This window comes from Eublepharis macularius, chromosome 4, assembly GCF_028583425.1.
Source record: "Eublepharis macularius isolate TG4126 chromosome 4, MPM_Emac_v1.0, whole genome shotgun sequence".
NCBI classification, from domain to species: domain Eukaryota; kingdom Metazoa; phylum Chordata; class Lepidosauria; order Squamata; family Eublepharidae; genus Eublepharis; species Eublepharis macularius.
In genome coordinates, this window is record NC_072793.1 from 73,122,013 (window position 1) to 73,146,047 (window position 24,035).

The following is a 24,035-nucleotide window of genomic DNA, read 5'->3' on the forward strand; positions in this document are numbered from 1 at the left end:
TTATATTTCAGAAAACATTTGCAAGTGGTTTTATTTACAATGCCAGACATTTCTGAATTTCTGACATCCTGCACATTTTAATGATACAGTGATACATTTAAGAGCATGGAAAGGCTAGCTTGCAGTGCTAATTGCCATACAGAGTCCACACTTATTTAGTTTTATTCAGAGCAGAGGAAAAGGACATCAGATTACATTGGTGAAAACTCAACCAAAGGATTTTAAATCTATATTCAAACATAACACATGCAGAGAACACCACTCTACTAGTATAACTTCTTTTGCTGCTGCATTTGTCTAATATTAACAATTATAAACAGAGCAGTGCAACTTGGTATTTGGAACGATCCTTACAGTGTTAGGAGTCAGGCACAAGACTTCACTTTTCTTCACACCACTGGTTCTCTTTGCGTACCTGAAAATCAAGGGGAAAATGAATTAATACATCTACAGAGCTTTTGGTTCTTCCAAGCTAAAAGTAAACTCACCCAAGATAAATGCTATTCCTGTAACTTCACCATTCTAAGGTTGGGAGATGTGTGCTTCTAATTAAGGGGTAATAAAAATATGAAAATTCATGGAAATTTTCTACTGCAGATCTCAAATCAGAGGTTTAAAATAGTGTTTACAAACAAACTAGTATCACACAGGAATCTAATCTAGGCATTTTTGTTGAGAAGTTATTGTAATATTGCTTCATTATGTAAGTGAACAACCTCCACTTGTTACCACACAGAAAAATGCATCGTTGAACTCAATTGACTGACATGCCCCATACATGGAGTATTCTCGACAGGAGATAAGCAGAGGCCGTTTGCCAGTGCCTTCCTACATACAGCAACCCGTCTTCCTTGGTGGTCCAAGTAGTGACCATGGCTGACCCTGCTTAGTATCCAAACTCTGACGAGCAAAGCCTAAGCTGGGCTATTTGGACTGCTTGCTGCCACAAAGGAAAACTTGAAAGGATTTAGGCCTCAGATGAAAATAAATGTGTCTTTGCAATGTTAAACTTAGAGCTGCCCAGAGACAGACAAAACACATCCCAACAAAGTGGGATTAAGCACAGGTCCAATTTGTCCAGGTATATGCATTCTGACAAGCTGAATGAAGCTTAATCAAGCCAGAAAGTTTTCACTTCAGTTCTGTTCGCAAAGGAAAGAGGAAAGAGACATAAGCATGGCAAACAAGTTGCACTTGTGCCTAATGTCAAACCTATGCTTAATCTCTGTTTGTTATGCCAGCTGAATGCAACCTCTCCCTATAAGGAAGATACCACAAACCTATGGCAGGTTTTGGTAAGCACAATAGTTTATACTTAAGTCTGGCCACGAATAGCACATAAGTCAATCTAGGCAGTAGATCACTAAGTTTTATGTAATTCCACAGAGAATTATGACATTCACCAGCCTCATAAAACTACTGGAAACAAGAGCAGAAGTTGCTGCCACCAGTTTAACATCACCCAGTGGTCATCTGTTCTGCCAGCAGCTTCTCGGGTGACTTCAGCACAAGCAAATGGCTTTAGTCCACTGTGGACTACACAGACTAACTGTAAGCAGTCGGCCTGGCCTCTGCCATCTTTAATAGCCATTTTAACATGGCTGCTTGTGATATTAAAAATCACCAGGCCTCCAGATTTAAAATAGCAGCTTGTATTGCAGCCAGAGGACCTCCGACAGTTGTTGAGTCCTGCCCGGGAGACCCCTACTTGTATGGAATGCCGCAGAGGCGTGATTAGAGGTGACTGGATTTGCAGTCCCTCCAGCCCCATAGTGTCCACTGCAACAAAGGTCTTGCAGAATCATCCCCACTTAACACATTCTTTTCCCTCCCTCTGTGATGAGATCTCCTGTTCTTGATTGAGGAGCTAATCAAATGACATTCATAAGTTTGTACAGTTGTTCCTGGGAAAGTACAGTCCCCACCTAAACTCATCAACTTTGCTCCGGTGGACTTTCCTAACCAATTATCCTTTCGTGCAGCGCTAGAACAAATTTTGCATTTTCTTTCACATGCCCCGGCAGCTACCAATCAAGGTAATCAAACCCTCTGTCAAACCCAGGAACTGATCATTGGAGTCTTTGTCCTAGCAGCTAGGTAGGCCATCCCAACTCAGGGCATGTTTTACTCTATACGAGTAGTGCCTTGGCCCATTCAAAGTGTGCACGTTTCCTGGCTGCTCCCTTAGCCTCTCTTTCCGTACACGCTTACCGGATCCAAAGCGCTGTTCCCTTGAGGATTACCCTAAGCCTCTTGCTCCCTTGGCTGAAAACGCTGGCATTTGAAGCTCTCTTCTCCCGCGGACTGGACTACTCTTCAGGATAGGTAGATATGTTTATTCCCTCACTCTATTGCCGACTTCTGGCTAAGCTTCCTAGGACTGTGTGTGTGTGTAATTATTTTACCCCATAATTCTGTGCTTATGTACATGAAGCCTTGTTCTTTAATAAAAGTCGTTGTTTGACCTTAAGTACCAGCCTCATTTGTTACAAAGGAAGGGACCCCGTAGAAATTGACAACAGATCCCTGCGGTTACCGGCCTCTCGCATAGCTGTCTTCCTTACTTGTTAATTCCACCCTCCCCCCAAATTATTTTATTGCAAGGAGACAGAGTCCGGTAACAGAACTGGGTTCTACAGAGCCATGGAAACTTCTCTCTCTCCTTTGATACACAAGCTGGTAGTGAAAGTAAACAACTTGTACAGAGGTTCTGTGCAGTTGGGTAGTAAGTCCCAACAAACTATCTCTGAGTAAACACACATGAGAGGAGGTTTGTTTGGAATATGGGCGGAGGGAGCTTAATCAAACAAAACATTAGTTGCAGGCTGATAGTGGAATTTTAATATACTGAGTCAGGAAGCTGAATGGATTCATGATGAGTGAAAAGGGACCCATTGGATGGCTTTGGTCAGCTGTTTCTCGCAGCCTCAATTCTCCATCAGGAGAGCACAGATAATAGTGATTTATTTCCTGGGTTGTACATGCAAGACCAGTACCTCCCAAGTAGTGCCGAAGTATTGCAATCATCCTTGCAAATCCAGTCTTGCTGGAGCAGCCAAGACATTCAGGGCTCCCAGCAGAGCCAGCAAGGGGGCCGTGGTTGCTATAGCAGCTGCAACTCCTTGGCCTCATGTTCCTCACAGCAGCATGCTTCAGTTTCTCTTCAACTTTGTGTAGAAGAGGCAGAGATGGAAGAGCTGTTCTGATGGCAGCTGGGCAAATTCAGAGCTCATAGGAAAACAGAGTTGCGCTTACCGTAACTACTGTTCATTGACGTCTTCTGTGCAGACACACATGGGACTGCGCCTGCACAGGCCTGCCGATTGGATTTTTCTTTTCTGGCTAACGTCCACTAGGGGGCGCACGTCCGATCCAATGCGCATGCGCGGCCGTTTCCCGCCCGAGAGACATTGGGCGACGTCGCCCCCTTCCCCTCAGTTTCTCCTTTGCCGCCGAATGCCTTCACATTATCTGGAAGAACACAGCGGGGTAGGAGGGAGGGTTGTGTGTCTGCACAGAAGACGTCAATGAACAGTAGTTACGGTAAGCGCAACTCTGTTTTCACTGTCCGTCTTCTGTGCAGCCCCACATGGGAGACTCACAAGCCACTTACCCAGGAGGCAGGCATGTGTTCTCATTGAAAAAGAGACTGAAGCACTGCTTGACCAACAGCAGCCTCTTTCCTTTCCCACACATCTAGCGCATAATGCTTAGCGAACGTGTCAGAAGACGACCACGTTGCAGCCCTGCAGATGTCTTGCAAGGGCACGCCCCTAAGGAAGGCCGCAGAGGCAGCTTGCGCTCTGGTGGAATGAGCTTTTACCTCCAAAGGGCAAGGTAACTTAGCATGCGAGTAGCAGGCCCTAACAGTCTGAGTAACCCAGCGAGAAATTGACTGGGCTGTAGCAGCCTTTCCCTTCCTGGGCCCATAATAGCACACAAACAGTTGTGTGGCACTCCTAAACTGTGACGTACGTTGTAGGTAAAATAAAATAGCCCTTCTCACATCCAAGGAATGTTAGGCCCTTTCAGAGTTATCAGAAGGGTCAGGAAAAAATACAGGCAGGACTATGTCCTGTGAAGTATGAAACTGAGTGGAGACTTTGGGTCGAAAACGAAGGTCAGGTCTCAGGACCACTTTATTTTGATGGACCTTCAAAAAGGGGGGATCCCACCTTAGGGCCGCCAATTTGCTAACTCTGCGGGCAGATGTAATGGCGACCAAGAAAGCCACTTTCCAAAACAACCATTTCAATTCACAGGTAGCCAGTGGTTTGAAGGGCGATTTCATAAGCCCCGCCAATACTACTTGCAGTAACCATTGGGGAACAATTTCCTTGACTTGCGGATACATGTTATACAACCCTTTTAAAAAAGATTTCGACAAACTGTGGGAGAACACTGTCTTCCCATCTATCTTTGGGTGGAAAGCCGAAATGGCCACCAAATAAACGTTAATAGAGGAATTAGAGAGTCCCCCATCTTTTAAAGACAGAAGGAACTCAAACACAGACGATAACTGGCAATCCCAAACATTCACTCCTTTGTCAGTAGCCCAGGATTCAAAACGCTTCCATTTAGCAGAGTATGACCTGCGAGTAGTGTCTCTTCGTGTATTCAGCAAAATTTCAGCTACCCTGTCAGACATCCCTTCCACCCCTGAATGTGCCAAGCAGTGAGGTTGAGTTTGGGTAGGTCGTGATACCAAACCCCTTTGTCGGACAGAGGGTCCGGGTTCAGAGTAAACCAATAATATGACCCCTGTGAAAGCTGCATGACATGTTGGAACCAAGCTTGTCTGGGCCAGAAGGGCGCTACTAGAATTAAGTGGGGCCCATCCCTCTGGATCTTGCTGACGACCCGAGACAATAGTGGGAACGGGGGGAAGGCATAGAATAGGTGCCCTGTCCAGCGTATCTGGAACGCGTCCCCTAGGGAATGGTGACCTAGACCTCCCCTGGAACAGAATCGTGGGGCTTTCTTGTTCTCTGACGCAAAGAGGTCTACGTCTGGGAACCCCCAGTCCAAAAAGATGGTGTTCAGGTAGTTGTCTGCTACGGTCCATTTGTAGCTGTCGAATTGCATCCGACTCAGTTTGTCTGCGATGACATTGGTGGTGCCAGGAATATGGACCGCATGAATGAACACGCCTCTGTCCATGGCCCATTCCCAAATCCGAACGGCCTCATCGCAGAGGGCCTTGGAGGTAGTGCCCCCTTGTTTGTTCAGGTAGAACATCGTGGTGCAATTGTCCGTGAGCACCTAAACGGACTTCTGCTGCAGCGTGTCTGCGAATGTGATAAGGGCATAACGGACCGCTCTCAATTCTAGCAGGTTAATGTGATCTTCCCTTTCCTGCTCTGACCAGATCCCATGTGCCCTAAGGGCACCACACTGGGCTCCCCATCCTATTGTGGAGGCGTCAGTCGAGACTGTGATCTCGGTTTGGATGGACCCAAACGCAACACCCCCAAGGAGGTTAGTCTCATCAAGCCACCACCGTACGGCCCGGATAATCCCTCTGGGGATGGAATACCGCTTATTCTGGGACTCGTGCTCAAAATCATGAACAGAGAGGAACCACAGCTGGAGAGGTCGCATGTGCAACCGGGCCATAGGGGTGTCCGCTGTAGAAGAGGCCATGAGGCCCAGCAGCCTCTGGATCGCCGTTACGGATTGGAACCTACATCTAGAAAAAAGATTCACCATCCTACCATTCTTTAGTGCACGCTCCCTGGGCAGAAAACCTCTGTTTACATCACCATCCAGTTCCATACCGATAAACAGTATTCTCCTGGACGGGGTAAGGTTAGACTTTCTTAGGTTAACCAAAAGCCCTAACCGGGAGCAGGTGAGCATCACCTTATTAATTTGGACCAGGAGTGCATCAGCAGAAGGTGCTGCCAGAAGCCAATCATCAAGATAGGGGTAGATGGTACAACCTTGTTCCCTCAAGTATGCAACCACAACAGCCATACATTTAGAAAAAACTTGGGGGGCTGTTGAGAGCCCAAAGGGGAGCACCCGGTAATGGTAGGCCTTATTGTTACAAAGGAACCTAAGGTATTTCCGATGATCAGGATGGATGGCAATATGGAAATATGCGTCCCAGAGATCCAGGATGGCGAACCACATGTCCTCAGGCATTAACTGGAGGACTGTATTTAAGGTAAGCATCCTGAACCGCTTAACAAGAACGAATTTATTCAATTCTCTCAGGTCTAGAATGGGTCGCACCCCTCCATCCCTCTTGTCTACAAGGAACATTCTAGAGTAAAAACCCAAGAGGGGGTCGTGAGGGAGTACCTCCTGTACAGCCCCCTTCTCCAGTAGTGCTACAACCTCAGCCTGTAACTTATCAGAAGAGGATTGTACTGAGTGATCAGGAAGAGACAACACTGGGTAAACATCAAACTGAATTTTATAGCCAACTGTAACGATGTTAAGAACCCAACTATCAGAGGTAATCTCCGCCCATGCTGAGGCAAACTGAACCAATCTGTTTCCAAACACGACAGACTGTTCGAATTCTAGTCAGAACTGCTTAGGTTGCGTTGCTGACTCTTTGGCATTGTGGGCCTGTTGACTGCGACGCGGGCGGTAGGTAGGCCTCCGGCGCTGAAAAGAGCTTGCAGGCGGTTGGAATTGCCGTAGGACCCATAACGCGGATACGGTTGGTATCTCTGTTGTCGCCCACGATAGCCCTGCGAAGAGCGATATTGGAAACGACCCTCGGTGAACGGCCTGGTTGGGAGAATACCGTAGGAGCGGGCTGTGAGACGATCTTTACGTTTTTGCGACAGGTATTCATCCGTCTTGGATGAGAACAGAGATGGACCTTTGAAAGGCAGATTCTCCACTTTGTTTCGTGTCTCGACTGGCAGTGCAGTTGTGCGGAGCCACGAGTGTCTGCGGAGTACGATGGATGATGCCAGTGCTCTCGCAGAGGTGTCAACCGTGTCGCGGCCAGCATTTATCTGTTGCCGAGACAGCCACAGGGCCTCATCAAGAACCACCTTTGCCAACACTCTCTGGTCTGCAGGGAGTTTTTCCATAAAGGCCGCCATGCGGTTCCAGAGGAAAATCTGATATGCTCCCATGATGGCGGAGTAGTTGGAGATTTTCAGCGTCAGGGCCGCAGACGAGTATAATTTCTTGCCCAAAGAATCCAATTTTCTACTCTCCTTATCGATGGGCACAGCATAAGACCCTTGGCATTGACAGGTCTGCATTTCCTCAGTAATGAGGGAAGAAGGAGGCAGATGCGCAAAGAGATACGTGCAGACGTCATCCCTTGTCTTGTACAGAGCCTCTAGCTTGCGAGATGTTGGGTACACAGAAGCCGGCTTATCACAGATGTTGGTAATGATTACCACCAAGCCTTCAGTGAACGGGAAAGCAATGGTCGGAGAATTCCGAGACTGGACATACTGCAGAATCTTATCCTTTGGTTTAGGATCTACAGCAGAGATCTCGATGTCCAGAGAACGGGCCATTCGGACCATCTGTTCAGTATAGAGCCGGTAGTCCTCCGACGGTGACACACGACCGGTCCCAATGATGATGTCATCAGGTGACGGGTCAGATGGAGGGCTGGGGCTCGGGCCTTGGTAAGGTTCTGGCTGTTGGCAAGGCGAGACGCGCCTGGGAGAACCATAGTGGGAGAACTCACTCCGAGTGTCACCCCAATACTCTCTGCCAAATGATGGAGAGCTGGCATACAGGGAACCCTCTCTGTCATATCCACTCCGAGGGAGGTGATAAGGCTGGTCCTCTCTATCCGCATAGTCACCAGCATGCCACTTCTGGGCCACCCGAGGTGGAGCGTCGGGCAGGTCACCATCATCATCAGTGGAGTGGTACAACGGAGGTGACAGGTGCGGTGATGGAGTCGAGGGCTTCTCCCAGAGCACCTCATCCGTTTGGACCGAAGCCAACTGCCTGTGCTTCGATTTCTTTTTCGCCTTCTTCTCGCCCTTGGCGGCTGAAGTCTGATCGGCGCTTCGGTTCCGGTCTATCGGAGCCGGCGATGTCACGGTGGGGAACGGATCCGATGCCTTCGGATCCGATCGGGCACTCGTCTTCAGAGTGAGGCTAGTGCGCACCGATTCCGTAAGCTTCGGAGCCGATGACGTCGACTCCGATGTCGGATCCGACGGCTTGGGAACCGACCCAGCCGGGATGTTCAGATCCGATGAAGTCCTCGGCACCTTCGGAGCCGGTGTGGCAGGCGGTTCCGACCTCGTCGGGGACTTGGAACGGTGTCGCTTCCAAGTCGGATCCGACTTCGGGGTCAAATGTCTGCGACCCGATGTGGAACTCGCAGTGTCCTTCGGATCCGAGGTTGGAGTTGGGGCTTTTCAGGGCCGATCTGGAGAGCGAGAACGCGAGGTGGAAGCGGCGCTCTGGACAGATCCCCTCACAGAGGGGGTTTCGGCCGTCCCACTAGCCGGTGGTGGCCGCCCTGGGGTATCAGGGGCTCCCGACGCCCTCATAGCCCTTCTCCACAGTAGGGCATTCAATCTGTTTGCCCTCTCAGCCCTGGCCTTCGGGGTGAACCGTTGGCAATGCTCACATTTTTCGACGATGTGCCCTTCACCTAGGCACTCGAGGCAAACGGAATGACCGTCCGTCCTCGTCATCTTCGTGGAGCAAGTAGAACAACGCTTAAACAGCGACTTCTCCGACATCCTCAATCACTCACGAAAAAAGTTTCCTCACACATCGGACAGCTAGATCTTTACCGGTCGTCAGCAAAGAAGAAACTGAGGGGAAGGGGGGCGACGTCGCCCAATGTCGCTTGGGCGTGCGCCCCCTACTGGACGTTAGCTAGAAAAGAAAAATCCGGTCAGCAGGCCTGCGCAGGCACAGTCCCATGTGGGGCTGCACAGAAGACGGACAGTGAACTGCTGTTTAGAAATAAGTGACATCCCCCTTTCATCCTTGGTGGCTGTGGGCAATTCTGGGCTGGAGGGTGCAGCTGGCCATGCAGTATCTGCTATAATTGTCCAATCACTACTCGAAACAGTTACAAGCACAAGCTTCTGGACTGGTGAGCGCACCTCCTCTCATTGCAAAGCCTCCCATTTCCCATCATATTCCTTCCTGAAACATCGCTCGTGGCAAACTTTCTATCCCTCTACGTAAGCATTCCGAATGCTCTCTTTACGGAATCCTATGATTACTTACTTTGGAGCAAGCCTCTTTGAATAAAATGAGACTTTTGCATAAACATGCACAGGACCACAGTGCAAATAACCCAGGGTCTAAAAAGGAACTGTAGCTTATTGACAGACCTCTGTATGCAGAAGGTCCCAAGTTCAATCCCCAGCACCCCAGTTTAAACCATCAGATAGTAGCTGATATAGAAGATTTCTATCTAAAACCCTGCAGATGATCAGCCAACCAGAGCAGTAATAATAACTTTGATAGATTCGGTATAAGGCAGTTTCCTTATATTCATGAGTGCATACATGCTTTGCTCAGAGGCAGGAAAGTTCTCCCACCCATTTTTTTGGGAACAGCTGCAACCACATTTAAAAATTTACAAGTATGGGGTCTGGGGATGTTTCAGGCCAGGGCCCAGATGATGTAGCCCTCTTAGCTACCATCAAGGGCCATTTTGACCCAGGTAATTGTTTTAACTTGTGCACCCCATACTAAACAGTACAGAAATAAATTCTTCTCATACGCACTAACGTGCAGTTGTACAGTATTTTGCCAAGGTAGTAAGTTGAATCCAGTGGACTGTCAGCTCAGGATGCTGATGGTCACAGATTTTTCTTGCACTTCTACCCCCAGCAATTCTTTCTGACACCAGGAGAATTTATTCAACAGGGTTGCAGGATTCACAGGTACTAACAGTCCCTCAGGTCAGGTAGCTACAGTGGGAAGAGGATAGCAGAAAAGAGGGGGAAAGGAGAAAATTACCCTTTCTGTCTCTCCCAGCACACAGTTCTACCAACTAAAGAGGAAGAATGGAGTAAAGTCACTCCCTTCCCCCTATCCCCTGCAGCCAACCTTCGTGTCTATTAGTCTGTGCAGGTTCTACAAACCTGGAAATAAACTTTTCCAGGATCAGAAATTTCTGCTGGGTGGGGGGAAGCAGATTTTTGCATCTGCAGATTGCTGGATACAGTCTACTGTACCTGTTCCCACAAAAAAAAAAAGTTTTCATTGCCGATGGCATTCACAGCAACCATTCCAGAAAGTCATAAGGCCAGCTCTTCAAGTAAGTCCATTTATACTTGATACCAGCCCTGGTAGCTCACCACTGATTTCTGACAAATGCTTCCTTGTTCTTTTGCAGTGCATCTTGAGGAACCCAGAAAGTAGAGTACAAATTCAAAACCCTGCCTCCATCATTGCTGTGCAATATGTTCCATGTCTTATTTTATTGTAACTACAACTCATCAACAGAAGAGAGATCTCTCCTTCAGCCTTTTTATTGCTCTAAGATCCTGGAAACATACTATAAAGCACATGTGATCCTGGCCAAGAGTTACTATGGTATTTATCCAAAAGAAAATTTTACTTAAGAAAAAGTTTACAATAATTGTTTCCTTGAGCTATTCTAGTCATATTCAGCAGGTCACTAACTAACTGCATTTTCAAGTTATAATTAAGGCAATAGATCCAGACACCATAATGTAAAGAAATAATGTAAATATCTAACTACTAAAAAATCTATGTAACAGTTTGGTGTTTACTATTTAAGAAAAATATATAGCATGTTTTAGTTATAATATGTGAGCACACTTTTTAAGCTTAGGACAAAATGTTATAACCAAGTTAAACAACTTTAACAGAGGCTACAGTAATAATATGTGGAATGCCATGTAGGATAATGCTACTTGTTTGCTACCCAGCAGATGAGAAAGGCATCAGTAGTACTCATCCTATCATGAGCAGAGGCAAAACTGTAGCATACCTGAGCTTCTTCCTCTTCAGTAAAATCATTCTTGATATTAAAAGTCTTGCGAATTTCTTCTGGTGTTTTCCCCTTAATCATATTTGCAACAGTCTTGCACGTCACATCAAGTAAACCTTTGATGTCTAAGTAGTTGGCAGCCTGTAAGGAAAAGTGAACAGATTTAAAGCATTCCTTTCTTTCCTACCCCTAAAAACAGATAGTTAAAGGAATCCTCTTTTCTTATGCACACTGCTCAACATTATAGATCTCTATGTCTTTCTCTGTGTGTCCTCCGGGTGGAGACTAAGGATCCACCTATGCCATACCTAGTTTGAGGTGGCAGATGAAAGGTCAGGACAGCAAGAAACAGTTATGCTCTGTAAACTTGTTGCCGTTTTATCTTTTAAACTTAATGTGATGTTTAGGCTGCTATTTTTGACAGGCTGTTTTATTAGTGACATTTCGTGTTACTGAATTGGTCACCCAGCATGCTTCCATGGCAGAGTAAGCATTCGAACCAGGGTCTTCCAGATCCTAGTTCAACATTCTAACCATTATCAATTCTGGAATTCCTATTCTACAATATAAACAGCCTGGATGCTTATACGCTGGTGGTTACCAACTAGTTTTCTTGGAGAGTCACTTGGAAAAGTACTAAGGAAAACAACCAATATTGTCATCAAGCCTCCATATTTGTTGGGCCTCTCTCATTTCCCCTTTATCTAAGCTCCATGACCACTCACAGCCAGATGCAGTCCATTTACAGAACAAAGCAAGAGAACCAGCAGAGAAGGTGCATGACTCATGATTAGACAACTGGCACCTCCTTCATGTGCTTTACCTTTCATTAAGTAATCAAGATCATCTCAAACACCCCTCCTTAAGACTTCCCTTCCTTACCTTATTTGGATACGTTCCAGTAACGTAAGAATTCCTTTCACCAAATTTCCCACCGTTACAGCCTAGAGGAGATTTGTGCATGCTTGCATGTGCATTAAAAGGACTATTTCCCATGCTGCCCCTCCCCTTGGCCCAGGAGTACCTTTGGTGCTGCCATCAAACTTCTTCCAGCCCTCCCTCCACCAGTGAGTTCAGGCACTGGTGTACAGAACTGAGAGGCTCTGAGTTTCCCCACTCCCTCCAGCTCCTAAACCAGACCAAAGACTGTGGGTAAGTCTGAATGAGCACATTCTACCTACATATACTACAGAGCATATAAACATAGGGGAATAATATAATACAAAAGCTATGGCAGAGTTAAGAAAAGAATATAAAAAACATTCTAGTTAACTGGAGAGTAACAAGTTATCTCAGCATCCCAGTATTTTGAGATGGCTGCAAGCCTGGGGAATATAAGGAACAGAGCCAGCTGCTCTCCCATTCCCTCCTGTTTGAATTTGGATTTGCATGCCACATAAAAGGTCTGCAGATGTTTTAACCTCCCAATGGGTGGATTCCCCTTCCCAATTCTGGGTTTGGAACTGCATCCCGTGTATCCCCTGGGCAAGCCTCCCTCCAATCATACTGAGGTGCGTAGGTTGCACGTAGCTTCTATCTTCATTGCAAAACACAGGTTACACAAATAGCTATACTTCTTGCCCACAGACAGATAAGCAAATGGTTATCTCATGGCAGGAAAATCTGGCAACTTGTGTTTTATTGCCCCCCTTTTCTTGGAAAAAGTCACTCTCTCAGGATCTGATTTTCTGGGGGGTGTAATTAATGTCATCTTTGTACTTTTCTGGCATCACACCCACCAAACAGGTCACTCTCTGATAAACCAGGTCTACACCTTAAGTTCCCTATTACTTACAAGAGTGGCAGAAAGGTGGTCTCTTTCTTACACTTCATCATTCGAACAGGAAGGTGGGTCTCTTTCACACAGACATGCATCTAGTATACACACCTTTCAAATCATATACAGTATCACCAAAGAGTCTATCTGTGAGGTCTATAGCTGCAACACAAGCAGCTCTATTCATGTTCTCTTGTTCACAGATTCAGAGGCCCAGATTTAATCAAATTCTACCAGTTACAAAAAAAATCTAGGAAAGAGTAAGATAAAAGTAATTTTGACCTATTTAAATAAGCTGCTTATATTTTACATATGCTTTTCTAGGCCTCTGTAGTAATGAAGCTAGTCTTTGAAGCTCTAATAATGTATACTTGTAGGCAGGGCTCATTTTGAGCAGGAACGCAGAGGAACGCAGTTCCGGCAGTTCCCCAAAGAGATCACATGTCAGGTGGCCCCACCCACCTGACTCTCGGCCATTTGGGCCCATTTTGGCCTGGATTTGGGCCGAAATGGCCCAGATCGGGCCTCTGACGGGTGGCGGATCACTCTCCCACTCAGCAGCAGCCTGATCCTGACCATTTTGGGCCCCTTTTCAGCCCCTTTTTGCCATTTTGGGCCCAATTTTGGCCCTGAATGGCCAAGATTGGGTCCAAAACAGCCAGGATAGGTGATGTCAGGGGTATGGCATATGCAAATCAGTTATGCTAATGACACACTTCTGGCAATGTCAAGGGCGTGGCATATGCTAATGAGTTATGCTAGTGAGTTCCTCCAGCTCTTTTTCTACGAAATGACCCCTGCTTGTAGGGATGTTTTTACATAGCAGAACCCTGAAATAAATGTTTCTGTAAATATTAAGTAAGAATAATAGGAATTTCATAGCAAACATTTTCCTTCAAATTTTCTATTATTCTACTATATTTAGGGTTACCAACTGTCTGTGGATAAAATGCCCCCTCGTTCTTTAATGGATACTTAATGAGATGTTATTTATCAGATGATTTTATTTACCTCCATGCCATAAAAACTTCAGCTACTCATTTCCATTTATTAAGACTCTATTAAAGGGGCAGGACATTTTTTTCTCCAGGCCAACTGGAAACCCTAACTATTCACCTTCTGTATTCCTGGATTCCCAACAAAATATATGAAGTCAACCTACCAGGATAAGTTCAAAGAGAGTTCCTTGATCTACTTTAAGAAATTCTTGGTCCCAAACAGGGATATCATCTGTTCGCTTCTCTTTGTTCTCATCATCCTCAGGAGGAGGTGGGTCATCTTTATGGTGGGTGCACCACTGGATCACCTTAAATTAAAAGTAAATTTCTTAGCTTCAGATCAAAATGCATTTAATCTGCCTTTAGTTGTCCTGACAAATAAGGGACTGATTAGTTTTCATCACTGCTCGACCTTCAGCATCCAAAGCCCTTTTGCCACAGAAGTGTACAATTGTTGATCATTTCTCAATCTTACATTAAACTGTTTAGAATTATGAACAGCTGGCATAATTAATTCACTACTAACCTTTTAGAAGGAAAGCTTCAATAACAGCAACATAACCTCAAAGTACAGTCTGCAGAATGCTGTGAACTAGATTTCATACATTCATTGTTCTTGTTCTCTGAATTCCAATCTTGTGATGCATTTATACTTTTAACCGACAGACACTAATGTAAAGGATCATGCACGAATGGGAGAAAACACACATGGAATAACTGATGGGAATATTACCTTACTTAAACCACGTCCTAAAATACTTACATATACATATGTTGTTAATTGAGTGAAACTAGAAATAATTTGAACTGTGCAGGGATTTAGCCATTTTGATGAGACATGGATTGACCTTTATAACTAGAGCTTAGGCTACAGCTGAGGTCTGCATGTGAACAAACAAGAAAATTGTGTGACCATCTGTTTTTACCAAATCCTTCTGCTTAAAGAGTACTTAATGCCCTGCTGCTAGGAATGCCTGTACCTCTTCTCTTTAAACCTCCCTGCACAGTCAAAAGTATTCCTAAACTGCATTTTATATTGTAGTGATACTTATTCTACCATTACAACATAGTATCATACCCTTATGTAAATCGTGGGACACCTCTGCTGCATACATGCATGGAGGAAATGTACTACCTTGGATGTATAGCTATGTTGCTCCTCACATCCTGTTTAAGGAGAACTAGGTTTGTAACTAACACAAGCAGAGAAGTGCAGTGCCAGTTCAGAAAGAGAATACAAGTAGACAGTTTTACAGCTTGTAGTGGACAAGCGCTAGACTCCAATAATGGGACTGCACTGGGTGAGAAAGTACAAAGCCAGAGGGCAAAGTCTACCCAAATACGCAATAGCAAGAACATACACTATTTTGGAGAAATACTGGGTTGTCCTACAACTGCACTTTCCTAGCACTGGTTGAATTTCTTTACAATATCAGATGATCTGAGGAGCGGGGTGCCTCTGGACTTTATGCGAACAGATTAACAATTTAAAAGCACATTATTTCACACATCACCAAAACAAAAGTGCTGTTCAACATCCTACCTTTTTTAATATAGCTGCATTAACATTTGGAAGAGGAACAGGATCATCATCCCCTTCATCATCCATTCCTAAATCTACGAATAGAAAAACTTACTTTTAATAACCACTTTAAAATCCAGTATGTGATCAACTTGTTGACATTTACATTCATATTATGGAAGACTGGAAGCTAGTTTACAATATAACATTTATTCAAAAACAGATACTTGTTCATCAACAGTTTCTAGCAATGCTATAATTTTTATTAAAAAATGAAAATACACTCATTGTATATTTTAGTCATAGTAAAGCAAGTAAGTACCATTTATCCAGGGATATTTGCCCTTTTCCAATGTGAAGCAAGTGTATGTGAAATAAAAATTCACATTATTATGTGAATTATTCAGTAGGGGTGTTTTTTACACAAGTAGGAAGGCTGTACTGTACTGAAAGGGAATGGTCCAGAAAGATCCTTCAGCAAAATGACAAGGACTGTAGACTATATTACTGCATACTGTCTGTTAACGTAAGTATGCTCCTTCATGTTTAATTGCTTATGCTTTGTTTCAGCTTTGTATCAGATTTCTGCTCGTTTTCAAATATCTGCAAACCAAGCACTATTGCATTGTTTATTGGATGTCCTAGTTGTTGACTGCATTGACTATAAATAGTGTAAATAAATAAATATATTATCTACTAGTACAAAGTTCCATTTATTGGTTCAAAATCAAATTAGTTATAAGGAATAAGAATCTAACCTGGCATCTATCCTGAATTAAGATATATTCCCTAGATGCAGTTCCAGTCTGCCTAGCAACACACACAAGTGCAAAACTGCTTAACTATCATTAGAGGCCTGCAGACACAATCCTAACCATGCTGTTCATTTGCACATGCATGCAAAAACATATTTCATCTGAATTTACTCCAATACAATTCTGTCTAAGCCATCTTTTATCTTCCAGAGTGTAAGGTGGGGCAGAAAGTAGGAAAAGTCACCATTGTGTCTCCTTTTCCATCCCACCCCCAATCAATCCGCAGTCATTGCAGCTATCTTTGCAAATAAACTAGATGGATCTAGCATAGCATTCCTGTGGCTACAACAATTCCTGCCCATAGAGCACAATTTTTGCAGCAGCTCCTCCCTTCCACAAAAACCTGAAATGCCCCCTGAACTCCTTCACCTGCACGCTTCATGGGCAGAAGTCCTTGTTCCCATGGAAACATTGCACTGTATGTTGTTTGCTCCAGCAGTAGCCATCTTGACAGTGCAACCAGTTTCTTTATAAACATTCTGGTGACAAGTGCTGACTGACTAGAGACCACAGACAAAGCTTTTACTCCTTTTCACATTCAGTGAGTGCATGAAACTGATTATCACAGTTGGAAGAAAAATCCACTGGATTCAATGGGACTTATGTCCAAGTAAACACAAATGCTATCAGACAGTAACTAAGACTCTTCTCTCCCCTTTCCTCTCCTGACACAGGCACTGTATGTGGTAACACTGCAAACCACGTTCCCCTTTCCTTTCCCCTTTCTTCTCCTGACACAGGCACTGTAAGTGATAAAACCACAGGGACAATACAGTGCAAGATAGCTAGGTTCCTGGCTGCCCAACACTCCATCTGGACCTCAGGAAGCTACTTTCTGAGCCACAGCATAAATCCTAATAATTAAAATTTTACCACATTTTCCCCCTGCAAGCCAAGAGGCAAGTACTGGAATGTCTTCCTCCTGTGAACACAAATAGAAGCTTACATGGAGCAGAAGACACTAAAGAGCCTGTCTTGGCTTGTGCAGAAATAATACAGAGTGGAGGAGCCAACATTACTTGCCCTTCACTTCGCTTAATTAAAACTCTGTTTCTGTTAAAAACTGTCAATTATGGGAATTAGGTGTGCCCCTCTCTGCACTGACAGAGCTGCTGTTTAGCTCATAATATAATTGTATTCAGATACAACAATCATGTTGGGCTCGAACAGAAATAATGTTTCAAAGTGTGCCAAGGTATTTGTAAATATGTCTTGGATGTCACACTAATTCTTAACTTTATAGAGGAAAAGATTTATTAAACCAGACTTGATGTTCCAGCAACTTCTTCAGAATTTTCAAGCTGTTATTAATGTAATCCCAACTCAAACTGGCCTAGAAAATGTGAACTTGCAAACATGACATTTGCACAGGGAGGAGTGTTCTATTTTGTGATGATTTACCACTGCATAAATCCTATGCGTTTTACTAGATTAAGAATTTGAGGTAACAGATGTAAATTGCTATTCTTAAAAGAGAGACAGTAAGCTGCAGTACTACTGAATGAATGTATCTACTTTTCAGCCAACTGTCAGCTGTCCTAGAACAGCAGTGTAGGAATAAGACGAGCTGCCTAGAGATAAAGTGTGAGCACAGACCCAAGAAAAAGCAGGACAGCCACATCAGAAGGTCCAAAGTACATTAATTCTCCAGAAATAAACAGCTAATTTCCCCTTAATTCTAACAAAATCCAATTAAATGTTCCATAAATCTTTTAAAATTTGAACAGAAGTTGCATGATAGCCATTTTCAGTTGCTGGTAAGACTTTATGGGTATCTAGTTTTTCTATACTCTAATAGCCCTTCATGGCACTGGGAGAAGGATATTTCAATATATTTAACTGGCCTGGATAGTCCAGAATAGACTGATCTCATCAGATCTTGGAAGCTAAGCAGGGCTGGCCCTGGTTAGTACTTGGATGGGAAGCAACCAAGAAAATCCAGGGTCACTACGCAGAGGAAGTCAATGACAAACCATCTCTGTTTCTCTTTTGCCTTAAAAATCCTACAGGGCTGCCATAGGTCAGCTGTGAACGTATGGCACCTCACACGACTGGACAAAAGTTCAAATGTATAAATATTTTAAATGTAGTATATTTATGGAGGTTGCTAATACCAGTTTTTTAAGAATAAAGTGGTGAATTCAGAGCCTCAAGCTTTCAGCAATGGAGGGATTAATCAGGCCAATGATACTGAATAAGAATTGCATAAAGATGAGAGTTAGGCTTTCTAAGTATTATGAGTAGTTTGCGTTACATTTAGGCCACCAGGCTGGCTTCCACAGCTTCTTTTTAATTTACTGGCACAGTCCAAATTAAGCTTTTATCCTACTAAATTTAATCACTTTTAGGGATTCACAATTATCTAATTAAATTCCCATACACAACCAGCACTTTATAAAGGCTTAACCACAACTGAAGCAGGCACAGTGAACACCATCATTATATATTCTAAAATGTTTTCCCCCTTGAATGATGTGTTGAAAAGTCTGCCATGCTCTGCTTGAACTATGAAGGAGATAATTTACATCCTTCTCTAAAGTATTAAATATACAGCATCCAGTTGTAGTGGCTTGTACAGTTTGTCGTTCCATTCCTTCCAACTGCTTCCTGGTCCAGTCACCTTAAACATACTGATCAAATGAATTTCTGCAAGTCGTAATGATATCATCCATGTCCATAGCAACAGCTCTGAGCAAAAGATAAGCTACTTATTCAAAGTTCCACTGGAAAAATGTAGCAGGGTATAAACTGCATTTTCGAAGTTGCTTATATCACTTTGATGGTAGAAGGTATGTGACTGCAATATGACAACCATGAAAACAACACAGGTATAGTATTTCTTTTGTGCGCGATCAAAATCTAAATACAATCCGGATTTAATGAGCCAACTGGCATGTGAACATTTGAATGAAACTGAAGGACTGCAACAGCTTTCATACCAACTGTTCTTTATGTTATGGATTACATCACATTTTTCACAATACCAGAGAAACTAATAAACTAAGGAGAACTTTCCACTTTTATAACTGATTGTTCATGCACATTATTTTACCCAATAGTCATAAAAGTCCAGAAAAAGAGAACTCCACAGTAGATTACAGCCATCCAATTACAAAGCAGTCATATAATCATTGTAATACTCACCTGCATGGATTACCAATTATCATCCCTGAAATAATTATATTACATATTATTCTTGTCTTCTTCAGTTGTCCTGTCTGCAAGTTATCATGTCAACTGACCATGCTACCCTTACCTTCCAACATAGTCTTGATTGTTACTGACTGCTTTGCAATTTCAACATCAACCTCAAATATTTCTCCATCAGAACTCTGCAGTTTAATTGAAGGCATCTAGAACAGAAAAAAAGTTAATTTTCTTAGCTACTTCTGATAACAGTACACGGTAGATCTATTACACATCCATCATCCATATGTTACAAGTGAGGATGGTGACAAGACTAAAAGTAACTTCTTACCTAAAGACATCTAATGAACTCATGTCTTTGAATAGTGGACCTCCACAGACTACCAACTGATCTTTCCTTAGCTTTACATAAATAATATTAAAGAGTCCAGTAGGACCTGTAAGACTAACCAACTTTATTGTAGAATAAGCTTTCGAGAACCATAGCTTTCTTTGTCAGATGTATCTGTGGTTCTCAAAGGCTTATGCTACAATAAAGTTGTTAGTCTTACAGGTCCTACTGGACTCTTTACTATTTTGCAACTATAGACTAACACAGCTAACTCCTCTGGATCTCTGAATAATGTTGTTTTTCATCAGTCAGAATATTCAAGTTCAAACCAGGCAACATTTATCAAGTACTGCAAACAGCTTATTTTCAAAATCTCACATTACATTAGATGGCATGCTGCACTGCTAAGCTGTATATGCAATTGCTTTACTTGAACCCAACTAGTTATGAACAGTCCATTACTTAACTGCAGTATTATCTTCAAATAGCCATCACAGAATTAGAACTAGCGCTTGAGACTTTGCAAAGCCTAATTTCTTGGTCACTGCTTTGACTCCAGACATTTAGATTAAGCAACAGACAAGCTTCCAACCTATGATACTGCAATTTCAAGTGTATTTAATGCATTTTTAGCATTGGGGAAGATACTAGCCTTCATAACTAGTGTATTACAAATGCAAAATGGTAAATTGAAAGACATTAGATGACAAACCATAGTTCTAAAGTACAAAGTGATGTAATATTATTGACTGACCTTCAAAGCAGTTTATAGCGTGATGCAAAAACCACAAGTCCTTACTCTGAATATACAAACTCAGTGATACCATAACATGATTTTGTGGATACTTAACTAGAAACAAGATCTATTCTCAAAACATATGATGATCATACCTAAAATACAGTGAATTCTATGCCTATTAGTGTACTAGCTATTAAAATGGCTTGGTACCTACAAACCTCTCATGTACAGACACATTTTTTGTTAGAAAGGGTTACTGATTCCTGTAAAAGCTAGGCCATACATACTATTTATATACAGAGAGTTTAAGGTTGGTATTGAGCTTTGCTGTTATTTCATATACTTAAACTGATATGCTAACAGCAATGTAGAAGAAGTTCCAGTGTTCTTTGTTTTGCCATGTGACGTTTTCCATTTCTGAAGATTTATTGTTTCATAAAAGTATGAATGATGAATGGATGCCGTAATAAAATAGCTTAACAGCGTCATCATTGTTTGTCAGGTGATAGATTATACCTGGGAATTACCTGAAGATGTTTTATTGATTCGTAAATTGAAAAGGAGGGGGGGAGATACAACAGATACATATAATAATCTAAATTTAAAAATTCAGATGACTGGCTGTACTTGTCTCTTCTCATGTGGAAAGGAATATTGTAATCAATTTGACTTGGAACTTTTTCCCTGATGGAATATAAAAACTAACATGGGATACTCTGTAAACTCATTACTAGACATAAATTTTTTAAAATGCTAGATCAGATAATATTCTATTAAGGGCACTGGAAAATTTTCCAGTTCTAGTCATTTTACTGTATACTAGTTAGACTTAGCTTAATCTAGGCAGAGCTTTGGGCTCACTAGGGCAATCTTCCTTCTCACAGTGTCAAAACACAGTTTGGCACTGCATCGAACTGTTTTCTTTTGAGGATTGTTAGCACTCCACAGATTCAACCTGCTGCCTGCCTTACAGAAGTCCTTACAGCAACTTGCCAGTTTTGCTCATCTAGACAACAGCCAACTGGGTCACTGCATATCATGTACAAGCAGAGGTCAGTAGAAACTCAGTTTAGCACAACCTTTAGGATGTGCAGCTGCTCCACAACTACAAGCTAACAAAACAGGAACATTCACATATTTTCCACAGGAATATGTTAGTAAAAGTTCCAAAATTCTTGTGCGCATCATAGTAACTTTTTTTAAAAGTTACAGTACACACACAAAAATCGTAGCATGAAATTTAATTTCACTTAAGTATATCTACTGACAGGTTTGAACATTCTTAAGAAATAAGCAAAAAACCTCCTAAAAACAAATCATCAAAATATAGACAGAGGTGATCTAGTATTACCTATTGTATAATTACTTCTGTGAAATGTTTATGTCAGAGAACAAGTCCCCATCTAATGCCTTTTTGTTCCAGCTGCTTTTAAAATAAATTTAAAGACACCTCCAATTTTCAGGGCCTTTAGCTTAAGTTATGAGATCATCATTCTGGTTGTCAAAATCATTATTTGTGGCACCTGCAAGACTGATAAATTAACTGCACCACATGCTTTGCTATACCAAAGACTATTTGTACCAAAGTACCAAAGGCTACTCATTACTTTGTCTGCAGAGTATTTCTATTCATTCAGCTGTTTGGAAAGTTAATGTCTGCTATGTACTAAAGAAGCTATACTAACTGCTTTTGCCCGCTATGTTTTTGCATATGCTAATTGAATCCTCACAAGTAGCATATTATGCTGCTGAACAATATCTCAGTATTCGACCACAGCATAAAATATTTCCATGATCCTAAATTAGTTTGAAAAAAATCTATTTAGATAAACCTGTTTTAGCATAGTCTTGTGTTAAAGAATAAATAGATCTCGTTGTTACAGCCATTTCAAACATTTAAGGTCGCTGCCACAATAAAAATGTGTTTTAAATAGGCAACAATAACAAACTCATCCATCCAGATTCTGACAGAGCAGTTACAATGACAAAGCATAATGATTAGCAAGATCTATACAGTGCACGTAAAACACTGTCAGCAACAGACAGTTCGCCACTCGCTCCTGGATCTTTTTGCTGTGTTAGGCCAGAAACATGCAGGAAGTCGGCATGTTTTTGTGCAAGCTGGCCATGCCTTTTAAGAACTGGTCCCACTGCACACATACTAGTTCATGATCAAATCCGTCTTCTCTTTAGCCCTTTGTTTCACGACTCTCTCGACCGCGGGAGGGGGGGCTGTTTCTGTGGCTCAGCAGCTCAAAAAGCTAGTTGCTGGACAGAGAAGGAGCATAAACAAGCCGAGCAGTTTACCAGGCACTCTCCCTCTCCACCCACCCCGCACCCCCACCTGCCGCTAAGGGAAAAAAAGGCGGCGCTCCATCCGCAGCCCTTGGGAAGGAAGAGGAGGCCGCTCCCTAAGCAGCCACCTGCAAGGAGCCTCTACACTCTCGCCCCGTCTCTCCATGGCATTTCGACTTCTCCCGCGGCTCCCCCGTTTCAATCTCCGCGTCCAAAGGACAGGCAGGCCGCGGCCTCAACCAGGCCCCAGCCACACTCACCGTGAGGCAGCAGCGCACCGTCGGCTCTCAGCCCCTCCTTCCTCGACGCGGATTGACTACGATGGGGAGCAAAACCTGAGGGCGGACTGCGGCCGCCGCCTCTTATAGAGTTGGGGGCGGAGCAGAGTCGGCGCGAAGGCCCCGAAGTTCTCTCCGTCTTTTTCTCTGCACAAACACCGAGTGGATTGGCGGCGCCTGAACAAAAAAAGGGAGGGAAGAGACAAAAGAGAAGGGGAGGCAGAGAAAAGCAGACCCTCGTCCAGTGTGTTATCTGAGGGGGGACGGAGCAAATTAGGATTTCGTATTCAGGAAAAACGGGGAGAGTTGGCCTATCTCGCCAATTATTTCGACGGTCCTTGAGGCAGAGACTTAGACTACTTGCATAGAAACCACCCCATGGCAACAGTCACCTCACAACGGCGGCGACGGCTATGTACGTAATAAACATAAGGACGCGAACAATCACTGAGGTTAATGCTCTGTCTCTCCCGCCATAGGCTATTCCTGCATGCTGATCCTTAATTATACATTTCAGCTCACGTGGCTCCCTTCCCATCTAGGCATTTCCCCCTCGTCATTCTTTGCCCCTGCATTGCGCTTCCTATCTTGTCGGAGATTTTGCCCAGGGTTCTCCAGCCCCCCCCCCCCAATAATGCAATTTTCAACGAAGACCAGTAGATAGATACTTACGGACACCGGAATGGTGGTTTGGGAACGAGGCAAGACTTGTGCAGCTCTTAAGTGCTACATAAATTAATAAAACGCACACAACAGCGGTGCATTTTACCTGGAAATGCTGCCGGATTCAAGGAGACTTCTAAACAAGCATGGATTTTTTAACGGTTATGTCCTCGTATATGGTTAATCATTTGGCCTTTCTGAACAGTTTAATCTGGACCAAAAATCCAAAACAATTCCAAATAATAAGAGGGGTAGCCATCTTAGTTAGTTACAGTAAAAATAAACCAAGGAGTCTTGTGGAACCTTGATGATAACATCGTTTTATTCCAGCATAATCATTTTTATAAACCTGCTGCTTCAGATTACAATGAGTAGATTATCGCTATGCAGACGTTTTAAATGGTAGGTATGAAAAAGCAAACAGCGAGGTTATGAAATGCAGGATATACAGGGAAACGCCATTCTGTAAAATTCAAGTGTAGGAAAAACACAATAGAAGTGGAGTCACGTTTTAAAATAGTCACAGTTACAGTGAGAAAG

The 24,035-nt window shown here is 43.2% G+C and overlaps 1 protein-coding gene across 1 annotated transcript; it reads right to left on the reverse strand.

The window, feature by feature from the left end:
- Window positions 1-22,938, reverse strand: SKP1 (S-phase kinase associated protein 1). The gene is made up of 6 exons (XM_054978371.1): window positions 22,815-22,938; window positions 19,299-19,395; window positions 15,249-15,322; window positions 13,870-14,013; window positions 10,931-11,071; window positions 1-415 (listed from the first exon to the last, which is right to left on the reverse strand). The coding sequence occupies exons 2-6, from the start codon at window positions 19,393-19,395 to the stop codon at window positions 380-382; spliced, it is 492 nt and encodes a 163-aa protein (XP_054834346.1). The 5' UTR covers window positions 22,815-22,938; the 3' UTR covers window positions 1-379.
- Window positions 22,939-24,035: the final 1,097 nt, after the last annotated feature.

Coding starts and splice junctions, on each gene's coding strand:
- SKP1 (XM_054978371.1), bottom strand. CDS start 19,395: ATGCCTTCAATTAAACTGCAGAGTTCTGATGGAGAAATATTTGAGGTT. Junction 14,014..15,248: donor ATGCAGCTATATTAAAAAAG/GTAGGATGTTGA, acceptor TTTTAATTTAAG/GTGATCCAGTGGTGCACCCA. Junction 416..10,930: donor CTGAAGAGGAAGAAGCTCAG/GTATGCTACAGT, acceptor CTTGATTTTCAG/GTACGCAAAGAGAACCAGTG.